Here is a 19,885-nt window from a genome sequence, read left to right as displayed (position 1 = left end):
AGGAACTGTGTCCTCTTCATCATTATGCTTAAAGCTAGCATCACACCTGAAAGAGAGTTAGCCTTCAAGCTTTTGATAAAGTATTACAAAGAGGAAGAAGGAAGGAAGACGGGAAAGGAAAAGAGAATTACGAAAGGATCTCCCTATTCAAGGTCAACTGCATTATGCAAAATAACAGGAGTGACGTCTCACATTCAAGAGTTCCAGGGAGTGAGGTGTAGGGGACATCTTGAGGGGAGACACTTTAGACGTTCTGTCAAACACAGTTCCCTACCTTCATTTAGATCCTGATTCTGCTTCCTAGGAGAAAAGCCCACGTCCCATGTCTACTGTTCTCTGTAGCTCTTCATTGGATAGAATCTTCCTTGGCCACATTTGTAGTGGGAATTACAAATTCCCCCAAGGCTTCTTGGGGGTAGCACAGCTTGTAGAGTCTGCTTTCTGCTGAAGTAAGCTCAGGATGCCAAAAGTTGTTTTCTAACTTAACAATCGAAGGAGTTTTTAGTCGTGGCTTGTATCTCTTTGTAAATGCTGCTGCTGCTGCTGCTGCTAAGTCGCTTCAGTCATGTCCGACTCTGTGTGACCCCAGAGATGGCAGCCCACCAGGCTCTGCCGTCCCTGGGATTCTCCAGGCAAGAACACTGGAGTGGGTTGCCATTTCCTTCTCCAATGCATGAAAGTGAAAAGTGAAAGTGAAGTCGCTCAGTCGTGTCGGACTCTTCGTGACCCCATGGACTGAAGCCTACCAGGCTCCTCCATCCATGGGATTTTCCAGGCAAGAGTACTGGAGTGGGGTACCATTGTAAATACTACTCTTTCCCAAACTTAGGATTCTGGTCTAGTTGCTTCCATTTGATTTCACGTGCTAGTAATCATACCCCAAATTATAAATATATAATATATTTATATATAATATATAAAATATATAAATATATAAAATATCAGCCCCATGCCCCTCTCTCTAATTTAGTGGTGGCTATTGAGTTCATTTGAAACCACAGATGGAAGGACCATATCCTGACTCTGAACTTTACCATAGGGCTGGTCTGATCTGAATTCAACTAACAATTTTACTTGTTCTTTTTCACTCAAAGCTCTTTTCAGTCTAATTGGGCTTTAAAGCAGTCTGGTTTTCTAACCCTTCAGTCTAGGAACTCTGTATCCTTTTCCCTTTCTGTTTCAATTTATCCACTTCTTTCCCAAGTACTTCTTTTTCTTGCAATCTCTCAAAAGTTAGACAAAAAGAGTTCACATACTTCAATACTCTGATTTTTTTCAGCCGCTTCTCTTAGAGCTATAGGTTGTCCATGGACTGTCTTTTAAGTTATCATGGGTAAGACTTTACCTATTATTTTTGTTTTATTCACAGCACAGGTCACCATATTTCCAGTCCGTGATATCAGTGTTCTGGTTTCCTGCCACTTGAACGCGAAGTCCGTGTCTCCTATTTTGAAAATTTGTTCTTGAAGTTCCCTATTACTGCTTCTGTATATGTTAGTCAGGGTAGGCTAACTGCTATAATAAACATTCCTGAATTTCTGTGGCTTAATACGCTAACATCTTATTTCTTGCTTATGTCAGTTGAATTCTGGGAACGCCCACAAGAAGACTCAGCTTCTACTGAGTGGGGCCAGCAACTTCTTGGACGTCACGTTCTGAACGGAATGCCCTGAATCTGGCAGGCAGAAAGGGGACTACAGGGAATGCAAGGTACTAGGCAGGAGAGTCTGTTTAGGAAACTGGATCTGGAAGGTTCACATTCGCCTGCCCCTTGCTGCAAGAAAAGACAAAAAAAAGATTGTCTAACTGTAGAAATCAGATTGGTGAAAATGTAGCAGTCTCTATCACAGAAAAATGTATCAAAAAAAAAAAAACACACAACAACACACACACACACAGACCAGGAAGATATGGGAAACTAGGGTCAGAAATGAGGATGAGAAGCAGAGGAATTGATGGAGCCCCTGGAAGGGATCTGGTAACCCAGGGCCTGGGGGCCTGGGAGGCACTGTCACCCAGGGTAGATTCTAGTTCAGGGTTGGGCAAGGTTCTGACTCAGCTCCACAAAATTAGGAGGCATTTGGCTGCTGCCAAAGGTTTGGAAATGTGCTTTTATTTTCAAACTCAGGTACGTGACACTCTATAGTTCAATGCTAGCACACCTGTGTGAGGTTTAACAACATTAGGAACTGCCAGCCAGTGATACATAAGCCCCGCATCTCCCTCTCCTCTTACTCCGCCAGGCTGTATATGGGAGTGACACAGAAAGTGAAGGTCCTCTAGGAGGGGACATCGCGGCACCAACAACAGAGTCCTAGGGCCAAGCAGAAATGTCAGACCTCAGAGGCATGGTGAAGGAAGGGAACTTTTATTTCTGATCAATATCACTCACTGTTGGACATACAGGGCCTGTTTCTCTCCATTTCACTGCTGCTTTGGCAACAGTTCCAATTGCATTAGGTCCATCTTCGCTTTTAAGAAATACCGAGGAGTCCTGTTTCAGGAATGCCCTTGGTAATGCAATTACTCGTTTGCTCCTTCTGATCACTTCTTGTCCTTGACTTCCCTTACTCATAGAGTCGTTTGGCTGAGGGCCTGGTCTAGAAGCATTCTTGCAGGCCTTTCCATGAAGCAGCTGGAGGCTCAAGAGCTCACGGCAGCTCCTCTCCTGGCCTTTGTCTCAACTGGAAACAAAGGTGGGAACCCTGTGGCCAAGGGGGCAATGGGTCAGCTCGGCCCAGTCCTTCTTCGGGGCAGGCTGAGACTGGCCAGCCCAGAGTCCTGCTCACAGCCACACTCTCCAGAGCTCTGTTTACATCCTGCCTTTGGCTCTGAGGGCCTAAAGCTCCTTCGGTGTGTCTGTTCCCCCTTGAAGAGGTAGGGCAAACCATCCATCAGTGAATCCAATGTCCGTCTGCCTTGATCTGCGCCTCTTTACCTTAATGGCACATCCTTGGTCAACCCTGGCTTGGACTTCTCTCACAGTGGTTTTCTCGACACTGAAAAGGGTGCCCCCTCCCCGCCTCCAAAAAAAAAAAAAAAAGCTGTTTTACCGAGGGGTCCTGATCTAGGTCGGTCTTTCTGAAAGAAGTGATTGCTTCAAGCCCAACCCTTTAGTTTGGAAATGATGTTAGGTCACAGAGTAGATTGAAAAAATACTAGAATAAGTTGAGGCTAATAAAGATGTGATTTCTCTCATTCACCATTTGAGATGGTGGTGGTGAGGATGCTGGTGCTGGGAAGTATGAAAAATGTCAGCTGTTCCCAGACTGCTCTCCACCACCTTGCACACTCATTCTTCTGACCAACATTAAATGACACCCTCCCAAGCATCAGCCACCATGCTAGGCACTTACCCAGAGAATGGGTAAGACATGGTTCTTGTCTTTGAGGATAAACGCTTGGAAAGACAGACACATAAATAAGTTATTAATATTATGATACACTATAGTAATGCTCATTAGTAGTAGTAATGAAAATGTTTTAAAAGTGCTGAAAAGTACAGAGAAGGGTATGACCTATTAATGTGGTCTGGTGTGGAGTTGGAGGGAGGCCATGAAAGCTGCCTGGAGCGGGTGATTTTTGTACTTGGTCCTGAAGAGTGACCAGAAGAAAAGAGGAGCACGGCAGAAGAAAAACGAGCATGAGAAAACAGTCTAGTTTGGGAACCAGAAATGACTTGGAGTGGCTGAAGGGCTACCTAGGGGTGTGGGGCTGAACATGACTAGATAGAAGACCTTTGGAAAAGGCAATTTAGTGCAGGGGTAAGAGCATAGCCTCTGGGACCAGCCTGGCTGGGTTTAACTTCCAACCCCATGGGTATCCTTGGCAAGTTACTTGTGTTTTTGTGCTTCAGTTTCCTTATGTGAAAATGGGAAGAGCCATAGCTTTTTTCTTTTTCGTGAGGACACAGTGAATGAATCCTTATATAATACCAGTGTTTGGCCCACAGTAAGTTCTACATAGGGTCAGCAATAAAAGCAAATGACAACAGCAAAACAAAAGCAAAGACACCACCATAAAAGCCACACAGAAACCAGCACTCCCCAGATCTGATGCAGAAGAAGGCAGGCAGTGGCTATCCAGGTGGAGCAGGAAGTCAAGCTGCAGGTGGGATTTGCTCTGTTTTCTGCTAAATAATGGGAAAGCTCCAAGACCTACACTTGTGTTGGGAATCCCACCGAAACTGGAGCCTTGTGGCAGAGATGCACACTTGCACGTGGGCACAGGAAAGTTGAAGCACACCATGTTTCTTCCCTTCCCAGAGAGAACAAAGTGGGGACAGACCATGCTGTAAGCATGCATGTGCGCTCAGCTGTGTCTGACCCTCTGTGACCCCATGGACTATAGCCTGTGAGGCTCCTTTGTCCATGGGATTTTTCAGGCAAGAGTACTGGAGTGGGTTGCCGTTTCCTCCTCCAGGGCATCTTCCCAACCCAGGGATCGAACCTGTGTCTCCTGCATTGGCAGGTGGATTCTTTACCACTGAGTCACCTGGGAAGCCCCCACCATGCTGTATAGCAGCTTAGAATTAACACTGGAAATGGAGACCAGCAAGTTCACCATGCAAGTCATGAGTTTTCAGTGTTTCTCAAACATCGTAAACCCATGTGGAGAGCTCACTGAACAGGTAAGTGCCTGGTGACTGCCCCACATGTGAAAATCTGTGGGTTGGCTTTATGCACAACACACACCCAGAGCACACATTTGGAGGACAGTTGACTTCATGCACGTGTGTGCTGTGTGTGTGTGTGTGTGTGTGTGTGTGTTGTATGTGTACAGAGGCATATGTATTAATTTACATCTTCCCATTTCATTTCAAGCACTGAGCTAAAATCAGCCTAAATATTTTTCTGAGAAATCTTTCCATCTTCTGTAAAAAAAACTCTGATTGCAATGAGGAGGAGGGGAGGCTGAAGGAGAGTCAGTAAGAATGAGATGTGAAATGGGAAGATACTCATGTTGCTATTCCAAATTCCAGGTCTGATCCTCAGGGCAGAGTTAGCCCTTAGGCACAATTGTTCCTGATTTCCAATCGATTGTAGAGAGGAAAACCAAGGAGAGTGGGCTTTTCATGTTTGCCTGTGAGGAAGGTATTTTGTTTCTCCCCAGCCATCTGAACTGGTGCAGCCACCTTCCCTCCTCTTCAAGTCCCCTGGTGACGGCTACTTCCTTGTCCACTGATGCTTTCTGTTGATCCTCCAGGAACATCAGCTATTGTGTGTGAATAGCTCCCGCAGGGGTGCCAAGTGGAAAGAACCCCTGCTTGTTCCCCTGATGGCAGCAGTGGCATGCCCATGCCCACGCCTGACGCGTCACGCTTGAGGAGAGGGCGACAGGCTGTGCGCTGGAGCAGGGCACTGCCTGAGCGTTGGGTTTTCTACTGCTCTGTAGGCTGCTCATGCTGGAGTCCTGAGCTCCACCAGGAGTCCCGTTGGGCTGCCGAGCACGTGGATTTCCCAAGGGACCCGTCGGCCTGCTCTACGCAAGAGTTATGGGAACCGTAGAGCCCCAGCACGACAGTCAAGACCAGCATCGCCGCGGCCATCATCCAGATGACTTGCCAATGCTGACACAGTTTGGGATACATGACTTGTAAGAAATGAACCAGTTCTTCAAGTTTGCTGTCAAATGAAAAAAACAGGTGGAGGGTTTAGTATATTGGACACATATAAGATGCCCCAACCCATACTTCTGCCTGGAATACTTTCCAAGTTGTCTTGAGCCATGGTTCTCAAACTCAGCTGTGCAGAATTGCTTAGCAGTAATTATTCAAAATACCCCAGGACTACAGACTAAGAATCTTCAAAGGTATGGTCCAAGAGTCTGCAGTTTAAAACATTTCCCCAGGTGATTCTAAGTCTATAACCTTTATATTAGGAGTGACTGGGTTAGACCACTCTATTTGTGTGATCATTCAGCCTCTGACACATGCCCTCATCTATTCATGAGACAGTCATTGACATCTGAACTCCCCTAAGGCCCGAGATCCAGGCTGGCTGACCCAGACTCCCATGCATCCACGCAGGCCCAGCATCTTATCTGTACTTAGTGTCACTAATGTAGAGATCAGCTCCACGTTATAACCTGTCCCCTGCCTCCATGTTCAGAGGCATAATTTGTTGTGCTCAGCTCCACATATGACCATGTCCAGAGTGGAAGGACTGTGATAAATTCCTAGAAGACTCCTGAATAATAAATGAAGACGTTGAATAATAAATGACATGGAACCAGTAACCTCAAGAGCTCACTTTAAACCATCCCAGGGGATTCCAGAGAACTCCTAGCCTCCGGCAACCTCAGGGTGACTTATTCAAGTATTTTCTCAGTCCTAGTAATCTTCCTTCCCAGTGAAATAGGTAGCCAACAGGAATTTGCTGTATGGCTCAGGAAACTCAAATGGGGACTCTGTATCAACCTAGAGGGGTGGGATGGGGAGGGAGATAGGAGAGGATATATGTATACCTATGGCTGATTCATGCTGAGGTTTGACAGAAAACAACAAAATTCTGTAAAGCAATTATCCTTCAATTAAAATATATATTTATATATAAATATAAAATAAATCTTCCTTCCCAAATATCTCTTCCTCCACTTTGTCTGGTCTCTCCACACTTTTCTCTCCTCTCTCATTGCCATTCATCCCCTCACCTCTGCTTTTTGCCTGTGTCCCCCCCGCATCCTTGGCTTCCCAGGTGGCTCAGATGGTAAAGCGTCTGCCTGCAATGTGGGAGACCCAGGTTCGATCCCTGGGTTGGAAAGCTCCCCTGGAGAAGGAAATGGCAATCCACTCTAGTACTCTTGCCTGGAAAATTCCATGGGTGGAGGAGCCTGGTAGGCTACAGTCCATTGGGTCGGAAAGAGTCAGACATGACTGAGTGATTGAACTGAAAAGACATTTGGTCAGATGGCCCACTTGTAAGAGTCCATTCTTGAAGCTATCTGGACATACTCATTAAGCTGGAATTTCTTCCCAGCCCCCCTTTCTTCCCACCTCCCCACCCTTTCCTTTTTCTTCTCTTCCTGACTGCCTTTCAACTTTTCCACTCTTTTTTTGTGGCACAGTGAAAAGATGGTTGGATGGCATCACTGACTCGATGGACCTGAGTTTGAGCAAGCCCTGGGAGTTGGTGATGGACAGGGAAACCCGGCATGCTGCAGTCTATGGGGTCGCAAAGAGTTGGACACGACTGAATGACTGAACTGAAAAGACATTTGGTCAGATGGCCCACTTGGAAGAGTCCATTCTTAAAGTTCTCTGGAGAAGCCCTGGACACACTCATTAAGCTGGAATTTCTTCCTGTTTCTAATCCCAGATTGATCAATCAATCCATCTAAAACTGAGAATACTGAACATCACCAAATGGAGGAGGTGAGAAGTGACAGGAGGGCCTTCTCCAGATCCTGAAGCTCACATAGACCCTGAAATATGCAGGCCACTTGCTGAGAAGTAGACAGCTCTAGTTGCCTTACAATGGGTAGAAAGATTAAACAAATACCCTCTGTACAGAGGGATCAGATGCTCAGAGTACCTGCCTTGGATGTTAAAGCATTGGTTGATTTCTTTTCCACATGGGAAACCACTGATAATTGTTTCAGAAGTAGTTAAGCAAAGCAAAACAGTGAGCACATGAGCCAAGGTGGAAAATCATTGGCTACTTTCATAACTGTAGGGGAGAGAGAATTTGGAAATGGAAGCTTGTTTTCTTTTGGCACCATTTTGATTCTTTAACTTCTATTTAGATACAGTTGGATGCTATGGCACAGTCTTTCTTCTGGGCTGTATTTTTCTGGGCCCCAAAACAAGCTGCTGGAGCTGGAAGAATCCCACTCTCACTTCATCCCTTAGAGGGATTGGGAAGGAGGAGGGTAAGATAGGCTTCATGACCCTCAGCTGGTTACCTATTTAAAGTCTATAAAAATGATTAGAAATAGAATTATTGATTAGAAATAGAATTCCTTCGGAAATCAATTTTTGGTTGCTCTGAGTTCTACCTACTCCTCCATTGGGAGGAGTGAGGTTGCTCCCCCATCACCTGGGCTAGGAGATGCTGCGTGGGGAGCTCAATACCTCGCAGTTTGGGCACATGGTGAGTGGGCTGGTGTGTGACTCCCACCTGAGGGATCTGAAGAATGAGAATCTTGCTGAACTACTTGATGCCATCAGAACACGGGGCCATGAGACCGAGAACCATCCTCCCGCCGCTAGTGGGCCAGAGATGCGTATTTCATTTTAACTGGGTATAGGCAGGAGAGGGAGAGCTGGCACCCGATGTCATAGACCTGGAAACACTACCAAGAAGCTGAGTACGGAAGCTACACTTTCAGCTGCCCAAGGACTGAGAGAGAGATTATAAGTAGCCAGCCAGAAGACCTGCATTTGACCTCACAAAGGGAATTGCAGTTGAGAGATCCTCAGTAATGGTGTGTGTGTGTGGGAGGGGGGCGGTGGTGTGGGGTTCTCTGAAGGTTCCCTAAAACACCACACTGAACAAAATCAGAAAGTCAGGGGACTTCCCTCGTCCGGTGGCTAAGATCCTGAGCTCCCGATGCAGGGGGCCCGGGTTCAATTGCTGGTCAGGGAAATAGATCCCACATGCCACAACTAAGACCTGGCACAACCAAATAAATTAGTAAGCTAAGCTAAGTCACTTCAGTCGTGTCCGACTCTGTGCGACCCCATAGACGGCAGCCCACCAGGCTCCCCCGTCCCTGGGCTTCTCCAGGCAAGAACACTGGAGTGGGGTGCCATTTCCTTCTCCAATGCATGAAAGTGAAAAGTGAAAGTGAAGTCGCTCATCGTGTCCGACTCTTAGCGACCCCGTGGACTGCAGCCTACCAGGCTCCTCTGTCCATCGGATTTTCCAGGCAAGAGTACTGAAATAAATTAGTAAAATAAATATTAAAAAAAATCAGCCTTAAATCCCTGCTGAGGCCTTGAGCCTGCTCACAATAAGACCAGTGAAGTAATACCTTCCCTACCCTTAATCTCCATCCCCTTGCCCAGCCCTGGAGAGGTCAGGCACTACATTTACTAAGCTCAGTGGAGGGCACGAGTGACAGAGAGCAAGAAGTCAACTCTGGCCCCACTATTGGCTTCCTTCCTGAAGCAGAGCCAAGCTGACTGGAGGCAGGAAGGGATGGGTAGAAGGTTGAACTTTTTAAGTTCAGGATTTTGACTATTTCAGGGATCTAGCCATTTAAATGACTGAAATGAGGTTATTCTTGGGACTTCAAGTTGATCAGAGGACTTCTATTTTCTGATAGTTATTGGAAAAATAAAGGAGTCTGCCTAATATCATCTTAACCCCATGGAACAGTTCTGCAGAGACACTGAGAGCCAAGACAACAGTTTTCTGTTGCATCTTATGAGTCTCATTCATTCAGTGCATTACATAAATGTCAGAAGACTAATGTTCTCTGTTTTAATATAGTTAAGATCTTGGGTTGATTCACCCAATAAGTTCATTGAAGCTGATCCTCCAGAAAGTAATATTGAGAACAGATTATATTATTATAATAGAGGAGAGATTCAGTGTTTCAGGTTGAAAGTCTTCAATAAAGGGTTGGCTGCTGGGGTGATTCTAGTGTTTTTCAAATGTACTAAATAGGACATTGGAGAAGGCAATGGCACCCCGCTCCAGTACTCTTGCCTGGAAAATCCCATGGATAGAGGAGTTTGGTAGGCTGCAGTCCATGGGGTCACTAAGAGTCGGACACGACTGAGCGACTTCACTTTCACTTTTTACTTTCATGCATTGGAGAAGGAAATGGCAACCCACTCCAGTGTTCTTGCCTGGAGAATCTCAGGGACGGGGGAGCCTGGTGGGCTGCTATCTATGGGGTCGCACAGAGTTGGACACGACTGAAGCGACTTAGCAGCAGCAGCAAATAGGACATGGAACTTTTCACAACTTCAGACCTTGCTTGTTAGTGAGATGCCAAAATTTAGTGGTGGGAATTGTGCTTGAGTAGAGGTGCCTGCAGGCAACTGTGTGTGTTAGGGACTTGGGGATGAATGCATTGTCTGGCATTCGAGACAATGGCTCTTGGGATTGGTCTGGGTTGGGTGACAGGTGAGGAAGGGATCCTGTGACTGTGAGTGGGCAGTTTCTCTGATAGCAGTCTCAGTCGTTATGGAGACGATGATGCCACACTGCTGAGCCTGAACAGGTGAAGCTGCACCATGTGCTAAGGACCCTTCTGAGGCTGTGCTGATGCCTGGTATCCATCCCCCGAGGTCCAGGCATGTTCTTAAGACCAGAAAGTGAATCTGAGAGGGAGCAGGGATTGGGAGAGAGAAGAAGGCCTTTCAGGATCAGCAGGACCAAGAGAACACTCTTGGACGATGGATGTGAAGGGCAACCATTGCCATGCACTGCTGACCAAGAGCTGGAGAGAGGGAGAGCTGGACACAGCCTCTCCTCTGCTGGGATTCCACGAATTAGAAGGGAGCCGCCAATGGCCCAAGATCAAACCAGCTAGATAAGGATTCTAGCCCTGTACTTTGTAAACCAGTTTGTTTATATTCCATGTACTCTCTGTGGTCTGTTCCTTTTGTTCTTTCTTGGTGTTTGGAAGTTTTAGAAGGCCCAGCCTGTCTTTTGTTTTGAAGGGAGCCAATGATGGACAGGGAGGCCTGGCGTGCTGCAATTCATGGGATCGCAAAAAGTCCGACACGACTGAGCGACTGAACTGAACTGAAAGAAAGGGCTGTTGTCAGGCCTGGGCTTGACTGCGTTAAAGGAGAGGAGATAGTGTGGTGGCCAACAAAATGAGAGCAGAGGACCCCCCAGGAGGGACAGAAGACCGAGAAAGACAGGACCCAGTCGCTCAGAGCAGGGACTGTGCTTTGATTGTGAACACTGGGCTTCTCTCCCTAGAAGAGGTAGTGCATCCTAGCACACATTTGTTTCCAGCTGTGAAACACTTTCTCTTCCCATGAACGCTGGAGTTGACTCATGAAGGCTAATGTCTCTTACTCTGGTTGAATCTTCCAACTGGGCTCTGCTGCTTGTTCTTATGTGCTTTGAAGCATATCCATCTCACTTTGAATCTGCATTTTATTACATGTTTCATTGCATGCATATGATTTCCAGAGTCTGCTAGCAATGAGACACAGACAACATACCCTATCCCAAATGAAGCAGCTGATTAGATTAATTGATCATTTTTGACTGAAGTCATCCTGGACTGAAGGTAGCCTGGGAGTCTAAAAGCAGTAACTTTGGTGAAGTGTTCCAAGTTAGCTGTAACTACATTTTAAAAATCCAAAACTCAAGACTTCTAGTTTAAATGTGCTAATAGAGATAATAGGGCCGGATATACAAAATTGGGCCCCTCTGGTAAAACCCAGGATGTCAATTTGTCACTATATCCATAAGGTACAGGTAGGGCAAGATGCTGGACCTACATTACCTTTATCTACATGTTACATAGATTTTTCATGATTTTGTGGAAAATACGCTTAAAATACAAAATATATTTGGTCACCATGGAAGAAACATTTTGGAGACTCATGTTTGCCACAAAGTTGAGTTGTCCCCTATCTCTACGCGTTCTCTCCACCCCTATCCTCCTCTAGGGCTTGCGGTCAACTCCCTTGACCTTGGATCTCTCATGGGAATGGCTGGGCAGTGAGTTAACTGTGGTCCCTTGCATTTTCTCAGCTCTTAGGAACTCCTGACCCCACCCTTGGCCACCACTGACCCCTAAACCCTGGCAACCCCCTCCTTGTTAACTACTTGGACTCTTTGGGATTCCCTCTGCCTCCTCCTCCAACACGAGTTCCCTCCTGGTTTCTGTTGGCTGCTCACTTGGGCCCTGGACGGCCTTGGACTGGCCCCTCCAGGGATGCTGTGCAGTGAAAGGGACTGAGGCCCAAGTTAGCAACTGTGAGGGCTGCAACCTGCTTCTCTGCTCCTTCTCCTCTTCCTCAGTTTCTGCCGCCTCCTCTGGCTCCTCTGGGCTCTCGCTCTTCTGTTCTTCTTCCTCCTCCCTCAGGCCTTGAAGCTCCTTGGTTTTCTTTAGACCTTCTTGGTATCTGGAAGGCAACAATGAACAACTGAGTCTGGAAAGGCCAGCAGATGCAGAGCATCCTTCCCCGAGTTGCTAGAGGAGGGACTCTGAGCACTTGCTGGGATTCTGCACTCACTTCCTGTGGCTCCACACAATAGGGAAAAGCCACCACATCCCACAGTGGCTCATATCAGGACGGTTTCCCTTCACCCCCGGTCATCCTTCCTGTTTATGTGAAAGTGTGACAAAACAGATGGGCAAAAAATGTGGGTGCAGTCTCCTGGCTAGATTCTTCTCCAACAAACCATTTGGGAGGGCTAAGGACTGCATGTGCTCTCTGTGTGGCCTTGGAGCCTTGGCTACTCCCCTGAGAGAAGGAGGGGTTGGCACCCATTGCACAGGTGATGGAACATTCTGAGAAAGTGACAAGAGTACAGCTTGGCCTGGGGAAGGTGGGGCTCATACACAGGCTTGGTGGGAAGCTCTGTGGAAGTGAAATGCACACAAGTTCTCTGTAAATGGTCACAAAGGCAATGGAAGCATTCACTCCCCTCCATTCTAAGTACAGAGGATAGGTATGGGTGAAAAGACAGGCTTTTCGAGAGAAATCTTCTGACTTCCTTCTCCCAGTCTTAATATTACCCTGAACATACATTTTGCTCATCTAACAACTGAGTGTTTAAGGCCAGCACAGTTGGGCTGGGGCAAACCCCACTGTGGTTGTAGGTGCCACCACACCAAAGCCCACAGGTTCCATGTCAGAGAGAGGCTGCATCTCCCTCAGGGGCTACAGGGCAAGAAGCTCAGGATGCAGTGCCTGGTCAGAGGTAGTTCTTTACCTGGCTGGGCTGGGGCCCTGCTCAGTATTCTGTCCCATCAGTGACTGACAACAGGCCAAAGGTGCTATTGCAGCTCAACTGGAGAAGGGAGTGGCTAGAAGTTGAGGGGACTCCTGTGGCAAGAAGGGATGACTGAGGCAGTTCTGGGAAGTGGGGCTGCAGCTGCTCCTGGACACTGCTGGCAGCGGCGTGACTGCTCTGGGCATGTGTCAGGAAGTCTCAGGCACCACCAAGAGGAACCCACCCAGGGCCTTAGACTTCCAGATCATTCTGGTGGCTTTATGCCTAAAAAGAGGGCAGTCTGGTTATTATCTAACCACACCCTCTTGCCCCATTTCCTCCTGTCTTTCCTGTGGAACAGTACTGCTCTTTTCTATATAATTCCTTACTCAGGCAAGGACGTCCTGGGGCCATGAGTTGCTTCCCTAAATCCATTAAGAAACAGGAAAGGTCTGTGGGAAGGTATCTTGTGAGACGTGCCAGGTGACCTTAGGGCTGCTGACAGCTGACTCACCCCTTGTTGTAAGCTTCTTCCTCCATCCTGGCCTTAGCCTCCTGGCTGATCCCCTCCAGGCAGCTCGGAGTTGGCACAGAAGCAGAGGCTTCACAATCTGGGTCGCCATTTGTCTTTCCACTAGTGAGAAGGCAAGGACAGGACATCCTTTCAGGGACAGATAGGGCATCTGAAAACCAAACCATGTCTTTGGCCTGTTCCTGGACAGAAGTGAGGAAGCTCATTCGGGTTGAATCTATTTCAATCTTTCTATCTTGAGATAAGATTCTTTTTTTAAAGGCTCTGGTCCATGAATCCTCCCTAGACCCCCAAACATCCAGTACTGTACCAGCTCCCCTTTTCCCTCCTGCTCTCAAACCCACTTCCATTCTTTTTCCAAGAGATGCTGTGAGTAGACAGCCAGCTATTGGGAGCTCCAGGGTACTAAGAGGAAGAAGACGGGGTGGACCAAATGTTCAGAGTCATCCCATCCCTGCAGTCCGTCTTCTGCTTCATTCATTTAAATATCTACCCAGGATTAAGTCACAGGCACCTTGTAATGTGCTGGGGAGACATTAGAAAACAAAAGAAAAAGTCTTAGCCAACATGGAGCACAGCAGGAGAAAACGCCCACAAAAATCAAGAAAAAATATAAAATTAATTACAAATTGTGATGACTTTTATGAGAGAAATAAACTCTGTGCAATGACAGAAAATAACAAGGGAAGAACCTGCTTAGATTGAATGGCTACAAAAGACCTCTTGGAAATGGAATAGCAGACCTGAAAGATGAGAAGCCAGCACGTCTATGGCAGAGGGAAGATCATCCCAGGTAGAGGATACAGATGTGTGAAGACCTTGAGATACAAAAGATGTGAAGTTTGAGGGACTGAAGAGAGGCAATGAAGTAAGAGTTAACTTCTGGATAAGATATGTTTTTGATGCCTGTGAGGTATCTAGTTGGAGATGCCAAGTTGGTAGTTGTATGTACCATAGTGCTTAAGAGGAGAGCTCTAGACTGGAGATATTCAGAAGATAGCTGGTATTTAATGCCAGAGGAATGGAAAAGAATGTCTGGGGACAAGTATGAGGAAAGATGAGAAGACAACCCAGGACCAAGCCACGTGCATATCCACCCTTAGCTCAGGTAGAGAAGGAGGAACCTGCAGAGGAGCTTAGAAGTAGCAGCCAGAGAGGTAAGAGGAGAATCCGGAGAGTGTGGAGTCCTGGGAGCTGAGAAAGTGTAAGCAGCTCTTTGTGGGAAACCTCCTTCAGCAGGAAGCCCCTTTCCTTGTCACTTTAGCAAAGCTATATTGAAACTAACCATTCATTCATTTATTCATGCCGTACAGCATGTAGGATCTTAGTTCCTTGACCAGGATTCAATCTACTTCACTCCACCCCACCCCATCCCACCCTGTGTTGGAAGCTCAGAGTCTTAACTACTGGTCTGCCAAAAAAGTCCCTGTAACTAATTTTTAAACCAGGCACCACCATGCTCTACTTATCTCTGGCTCAAGCACAACTTGCCTAACTTTTTGGTTCCTCCTATAGATCAAAAAGGTAGAAATGAAGAATAAGTTAACAGATGACCAGATCTATTCCCTAGCTCCCCATTCAGTCATCTCCCAAACAACCATGTGACCAAACTGTGTGAACAATATAACATCTAGAGTCAATGAGACTACATGCAGTGGGGGGATAGTGACCACTCTGACCCGCATCCCAGTAATTAACTGAGATGACTTCCCTCCTTCCGCTTAAAGGTTTCCTGGCCATGCAGGATCTTTGGAGGTGTTTTTGGGGGACAGTGAGTCCATCTTCACAGACTACCAGCATTCCAATGAAAGGAATTTTCCTTTCTACCATTTTACTAATTTTGTAAGCGGCGAGCAATGGGACCCTCTTCCCCCGCCCGCCCCTAACATGGAAAGCGTGTCAAGGAGGGAGCATTGTCTCTCACACACACACTTCTGAGAATCTGACTCAGATGTGTATAGGAAAAGTGACTCTTGGATTGGATACCATGGAGGGCAAGAAGAGCTCTGGTGACACGGCAAGAACCAGATTGGAAAGGGCTGAGTGAAGACTGGGAAGTGAGAAAGGTGAAGATGTGGACACAGGAAACTGACAAGGCCAGGGAGCAGGGGGACTGTGCAGCTGAAGCAGTGGGTCAAAGGACAGAAGCACATGTGAATGTGGATAGAAATGGTTCAGTAGAGGGGATGAGAGAAAAGGGAAGACCAAAGAAATAAATCCTTTGAAAAGGAAAGTAGGGACAGATCTTAGAAAGGTAGAGAAACTTCTCCTTACTCATAACAAAGGCAGGAAGGCAATGGAGATGGTGGGCTGGGAATCTGGCAAAGGAAGATGAGAGGAATCTTCTCTTCCAAGAGCTTAAATTTTCTCTATAAAATGGAAAAACAAGGTCATCTACTAAAAGTGAGAAGTAGGGAGGCTAGGCAATCTTGAGGAGGGTCGAGAAGGCATAAGCATCATGAGGTGGAGGTAAGGGGGACAAATGTGCTAGATTAAAGTAGGATAGCTGATGATGCCAGGAGTCCATTTGAGGTATGAAATCACGAGTTGAAAGGAAATATCCTGATGGCTGTGCTTTCTCTATGTATCCTGCAGCTCACCTAAGGGCCTGGAATTCCAATGGGAGTCTTGTCATGGCGGAGACCACAAACAAGGCAGAACAGTGACTAGGGCTTTGCAGCCAGGACTCTGAAGCTCACAGCTGCTACCCTCCCTGACATCTCGGCCAGGCTTCCTGAGTGAGTCTCCTCATTCTCAGCATCAGTTTCCTTGTCTTAGTTTCCTTCAGGCCTTGTAAAATTTACATTTCATCAGGTTGGAAACCAAAACCCATTGTGAACAAGAAAGAACACTCTAAAAATATCAGCTATTCATAACATTTCTCCTTTTTAAAATCACATTATCCACTCCCTTCTATGTGACCTCTGCCTAACGTACAGTTTCTTATTTTTCCAAATGATTGGGAAAAGAGCAGAAAAACAGAGCTACAGCCAAGGGCAGGGAAAGCCATTCTTGTACAAAATTTGGTGGTGGTGGTTTAGTCACTAAGTTGTGTCTGACTCTTGCGACCCCATGGACTGTAGCCCACCAGGCTCCTCTGTCCATGGGATTCTTCAGGTAAGAATACTGGAGTGGGTTGCCATTTCCTTCTCTAGGGGATCTTCCCAATCCAGGAATCAAACCCAAGTCTCTGCATTGCAGGCAGATTCTTTACTGACTGAACTACGGGGAAGCCCTTACAAAATATGGTAGGGTGTAAAATGTTTGCAGTTATTTCCTGACCCCTAGACTGAGTCTGTGTGTGTGTTACTTGCTCATTTGTGTCTGACTCTTTGCAATCCCACAGACTGTAGCCCACTAGGCTCCTCTGTCCATAGAATTCTCCAAGCAAGAATACTGGAGTGGGTAGCCATTTGTTTCTCCAGGGGTTCTTTTTGACTCAGGGATTGAACCCAGGTTTCTTTCACTGCAGACAGATTTTTTACCATCTGAGCCACCAGGGAAGCCCCTAGACTGAGCTTATAGTTCCTTAAATATCTTCTCCAACTATCTGGAATCTTCTCCCCATGCACTTCAAAGGCTTGGTTCAAATATATTTTCCTTTGTGAAACTCTCTCTCATACCCTCTGGTTAAAGTTGATCTCTCCCTCCCTTTATATCCTCAGGAAACCTCTTTTACAGCATAACTCAGAGCTATGGCACTTTTATACACATGCTCTTCCTTCTGTATGACTGTGATTGCAGAGTGTGTTTCGGTTTGAATGATGCTTAGCACATGGGAAGTGCCTCTAAGTGTTTGCTGAGCTGTACTGCCTTCACTGTGGCTCATCCCTGTCAGTTAATCTTACAAAATGGGCAGGTCCTCTATGTAAATGACTCTTTCCTGAGAACTCTGTGTTTGAACTGAGCTGAAGGAATCTCTACGCATGATCGTAAACCTGGAGCTGAGCACAGCCTGTGCCCACCTTGAGATTTCTGGGCCAGACACTCATGGATCTTGGCATCTGTCCCCAGTTCATAATCTTGTGTGCTTTCTTCCTGAGATGACTGATTAGAATGAGGCTCATTGTTCTCTCACATCCACTGGGTCAAAAATGTTTGTCATTGTGCTTAGCTCTCAGTAATGTGAAGAGATATTTAGTCAAAATGTGTTGTTTGACCTGCAGATATATTAGATTCTATTTTTCCCACGTGGTCAACGGTATTTGAAAGCGACTCCAGTCCTTTCCCATGGAGAGATCTTACCTTCTTGGACTCAGCTATGTCTGTAAGCCACCCCCATTACCAGGTTCCCTCAGACAAGTCCAGCCTGGGGGACCTTGGCTACAAGAACTCCCTGAGTCTCCATTACTCAGTCCCAGGTTCCTGGAGTTCACTAATAGGTTGATTGAGGGCTAATCCATTCCAGAAGACTATCAGCAAAGGGGAACTGTTTAACTATATATATTTATGTCATATAAAACCTGTAAGCAATTATCTTGACTGCTTCAAAAATGTAGAAAATGGTTATTTTACAGATCAAAGAGAAAATCGCTCTGTGCTATAGCAATATAATGGCCACTTTTATGAAACCAGCCCTGTGCACCACCCACATTTATGATGGTGCTGAGCCTTCACTGAATGGCTCTGTGTGAACTTTGCACTCCCATCTACTCCGCCCTCCACTCCATGCCTGGTCACCAAGTTCTTTCACAATAGCTCACAGGAGCTTTTTCAAAAATAGCCCTTAAATCCACTCTTTTCTTGTGTGTCACACTGAATTTCTTCCCATTTGTCCAGTTGGAGTGTCTATTAAGAGGTTAAGTGCATGCGATCTATTATCTACTAGCTGTGTATCCTCAGGTATGTGATGGTTTCTCTGAGTTTCAGTTTCCTCATCTATATTAATAGTATACCTTCCTCATGGTATTATAAGGATTAAAGGAGATCATTAATGTAAAGCAATTAGAACAGAACTTGGCATAAAGTAAGCATGCAGTAAATAATAAGAGTAATTCTCATTATCTTCAATATTATTCCTTGATTACTCCATACTTTATTGCCTTAGTTCCTGGAATGTTATTAACCTCCTAGTTACCTGGTTAACTATTATAACCTTCAGGTTTCACTTTTAACATAAATTGCTAGAGGAAATGTTTTCTAAGCAACCCCGATTACCAAAACTGGGTGATGTGCTCATTTTCTTGTATGTTGTTTCCTTATAGCCTGTTCTTCCTTCTGATATCACTCATCACACTATATTACAATAGGCTGCTTTCCATCTGTCTTTCCCATTATACTGTGAGCTCCTTGAGTGCATTCCAGGTACCTGGGTCTTGGTCATTAATTGGTGAAGAAATGAAAGACTATGAATAAACAGCTTTTTCAAGTTAAACTGAAACTGTTTCAAGTTAAAATGAAACTGTTCTTGAGCCTTATTCTATTTTAATCTTTAATACTAATTTTAAATATCTCTCTCTATTTTTCTCTAAGTCTACAGGTTCCTAGACCCTTGTTGAGTGAAGAACAGGTTTCTATGAAGTCATATGGAAGAACAAGGCTCAGAATTCTTTCAAGTTATTATTGGGAGTGCAGTCTGTGATCAGATATTTGCTTTTGAACTATCCGCAGGCAATATGATCTTCTCATCATATTTCTTGTGCTTAGCCAACTTCCCTCCTGCTCAATCACTGTATGCTTAGGGAAATGTGAGATCATTTAAACACAACAATCTAGATAGTAATACATATTAACCAATAATGCATTGTTTCTCTTTAACAGTATGGAAAAGGCAGTTATAAACAATTGTATTTCTGTTAGAATGGAAATTATGAATTCATTTTCACTCACAGATTGTCTCATTGCCGATCTCTTGGCAATCTATTAGATATTTCCAGTTCCATAAATTTAGATCAAAATTACTTTGCATCTTTTAGAAATCCAGAACGGAGAGTTGTTGTTAATCTGAATCCCTCCTCCTTTGAATAGCCCTTCCCCTTTCTGCAGTCATCTTTATAGACTGGGTGTATTCCCAACAGGCAAGTCAACCACAGCATGGGAAATGTATCACAGTGGTCTTTTTGAATAGCCCATAAGAATGAGCAGCACGCAGTTGCTTCGTTAGGGTTTCTTGCTCGACTAGGTTCAGTCCTCACTCTGTCCCTGTCTCTCTCGGTTCTATACCCTTGGAATGGTGCTGTCACCATTGATCCTCATTCATTGCCACTCCTGATTCAGGGCTGCTACCTACTGTCCCCAGTTTCGTACCTCACTTTCTCCTACTTAAGGATAGTTCAGATCCTTGATGATCTCTGCTGCCTCAGATGGAAGCTCTCAGCTGGCCTGAGCATTCATTCTACAGAGTACAGGCCCTGCCCCATCCTGAAAGTCTGCTGGGGAGAAAGGGGATGTAGATCTTCTGCCTTGACTGGCTCTACAGGCTGAGGGTTGAGAATGGAGCCTTGTTAGGGCCCTCTTGGAAAGGGGGTTGGTGTGTCCTAAGGTGGGACTTGGGGGG

At 45.8% G+C, this 19,885-nt stretch overlaps 1 protein-coding gene across 8 annotated transcripts in view; it reads right to left on the bottom strand.

Moving 5' to 3' along the window:
• Positions 1-2,093: 2,093 nt before the first annotated feature.
• The window catches only part of IRAG1 (inositol 1,4,5-triphosphate receptor associated 1), a 126,261-nt gene continuing 108,469 nt past the window's right edge, over positions 2,094-19,885 (bottom strand). For all 8 annotated transcript variants that reach the window (XM_005215898.5, NM_174392.4, XM_005215900.5 and 5 more), the window contains 3 exons: positions 13,372-13,491; positions 11,909-12,043; positions 2,094-5,624 (listed from right to left, as the gene is read on the bottom strand). In XM_005215898.5, the coding sequence (XP_005215955.1) occupies positions 5,381-5,624; positions 11,909-12,043; positions 13,372-13,491 (499 nt within the window). In that variant the 3' untranslated portion in view covers positions 2,094-5,380. The remainder of the gene's footprint in view (positions 5,625-11,908; positions 12,044-13,371; positions 13,492-19,885) is intronic.

Source organism: Bos taurus, chromosome 15 (assembly GCF_002263795.3).
Source record: "Bos taurus isolate L1 Dominette 01449 registration number 42190680 breed Hereford chromosome 15, ARS-UCD2.0, whole genome shotgun sequence".
NCBI classification, from domain to species: domain Eukaryota; kingdom Metazoa; phylum Chordata; class Mammalia; order Artiodactyla; family Bovidae; genus Bos; species Bos taurus.
This window is presented reverse-complemented; position numbering and strand designations above follow the sequence as displayed.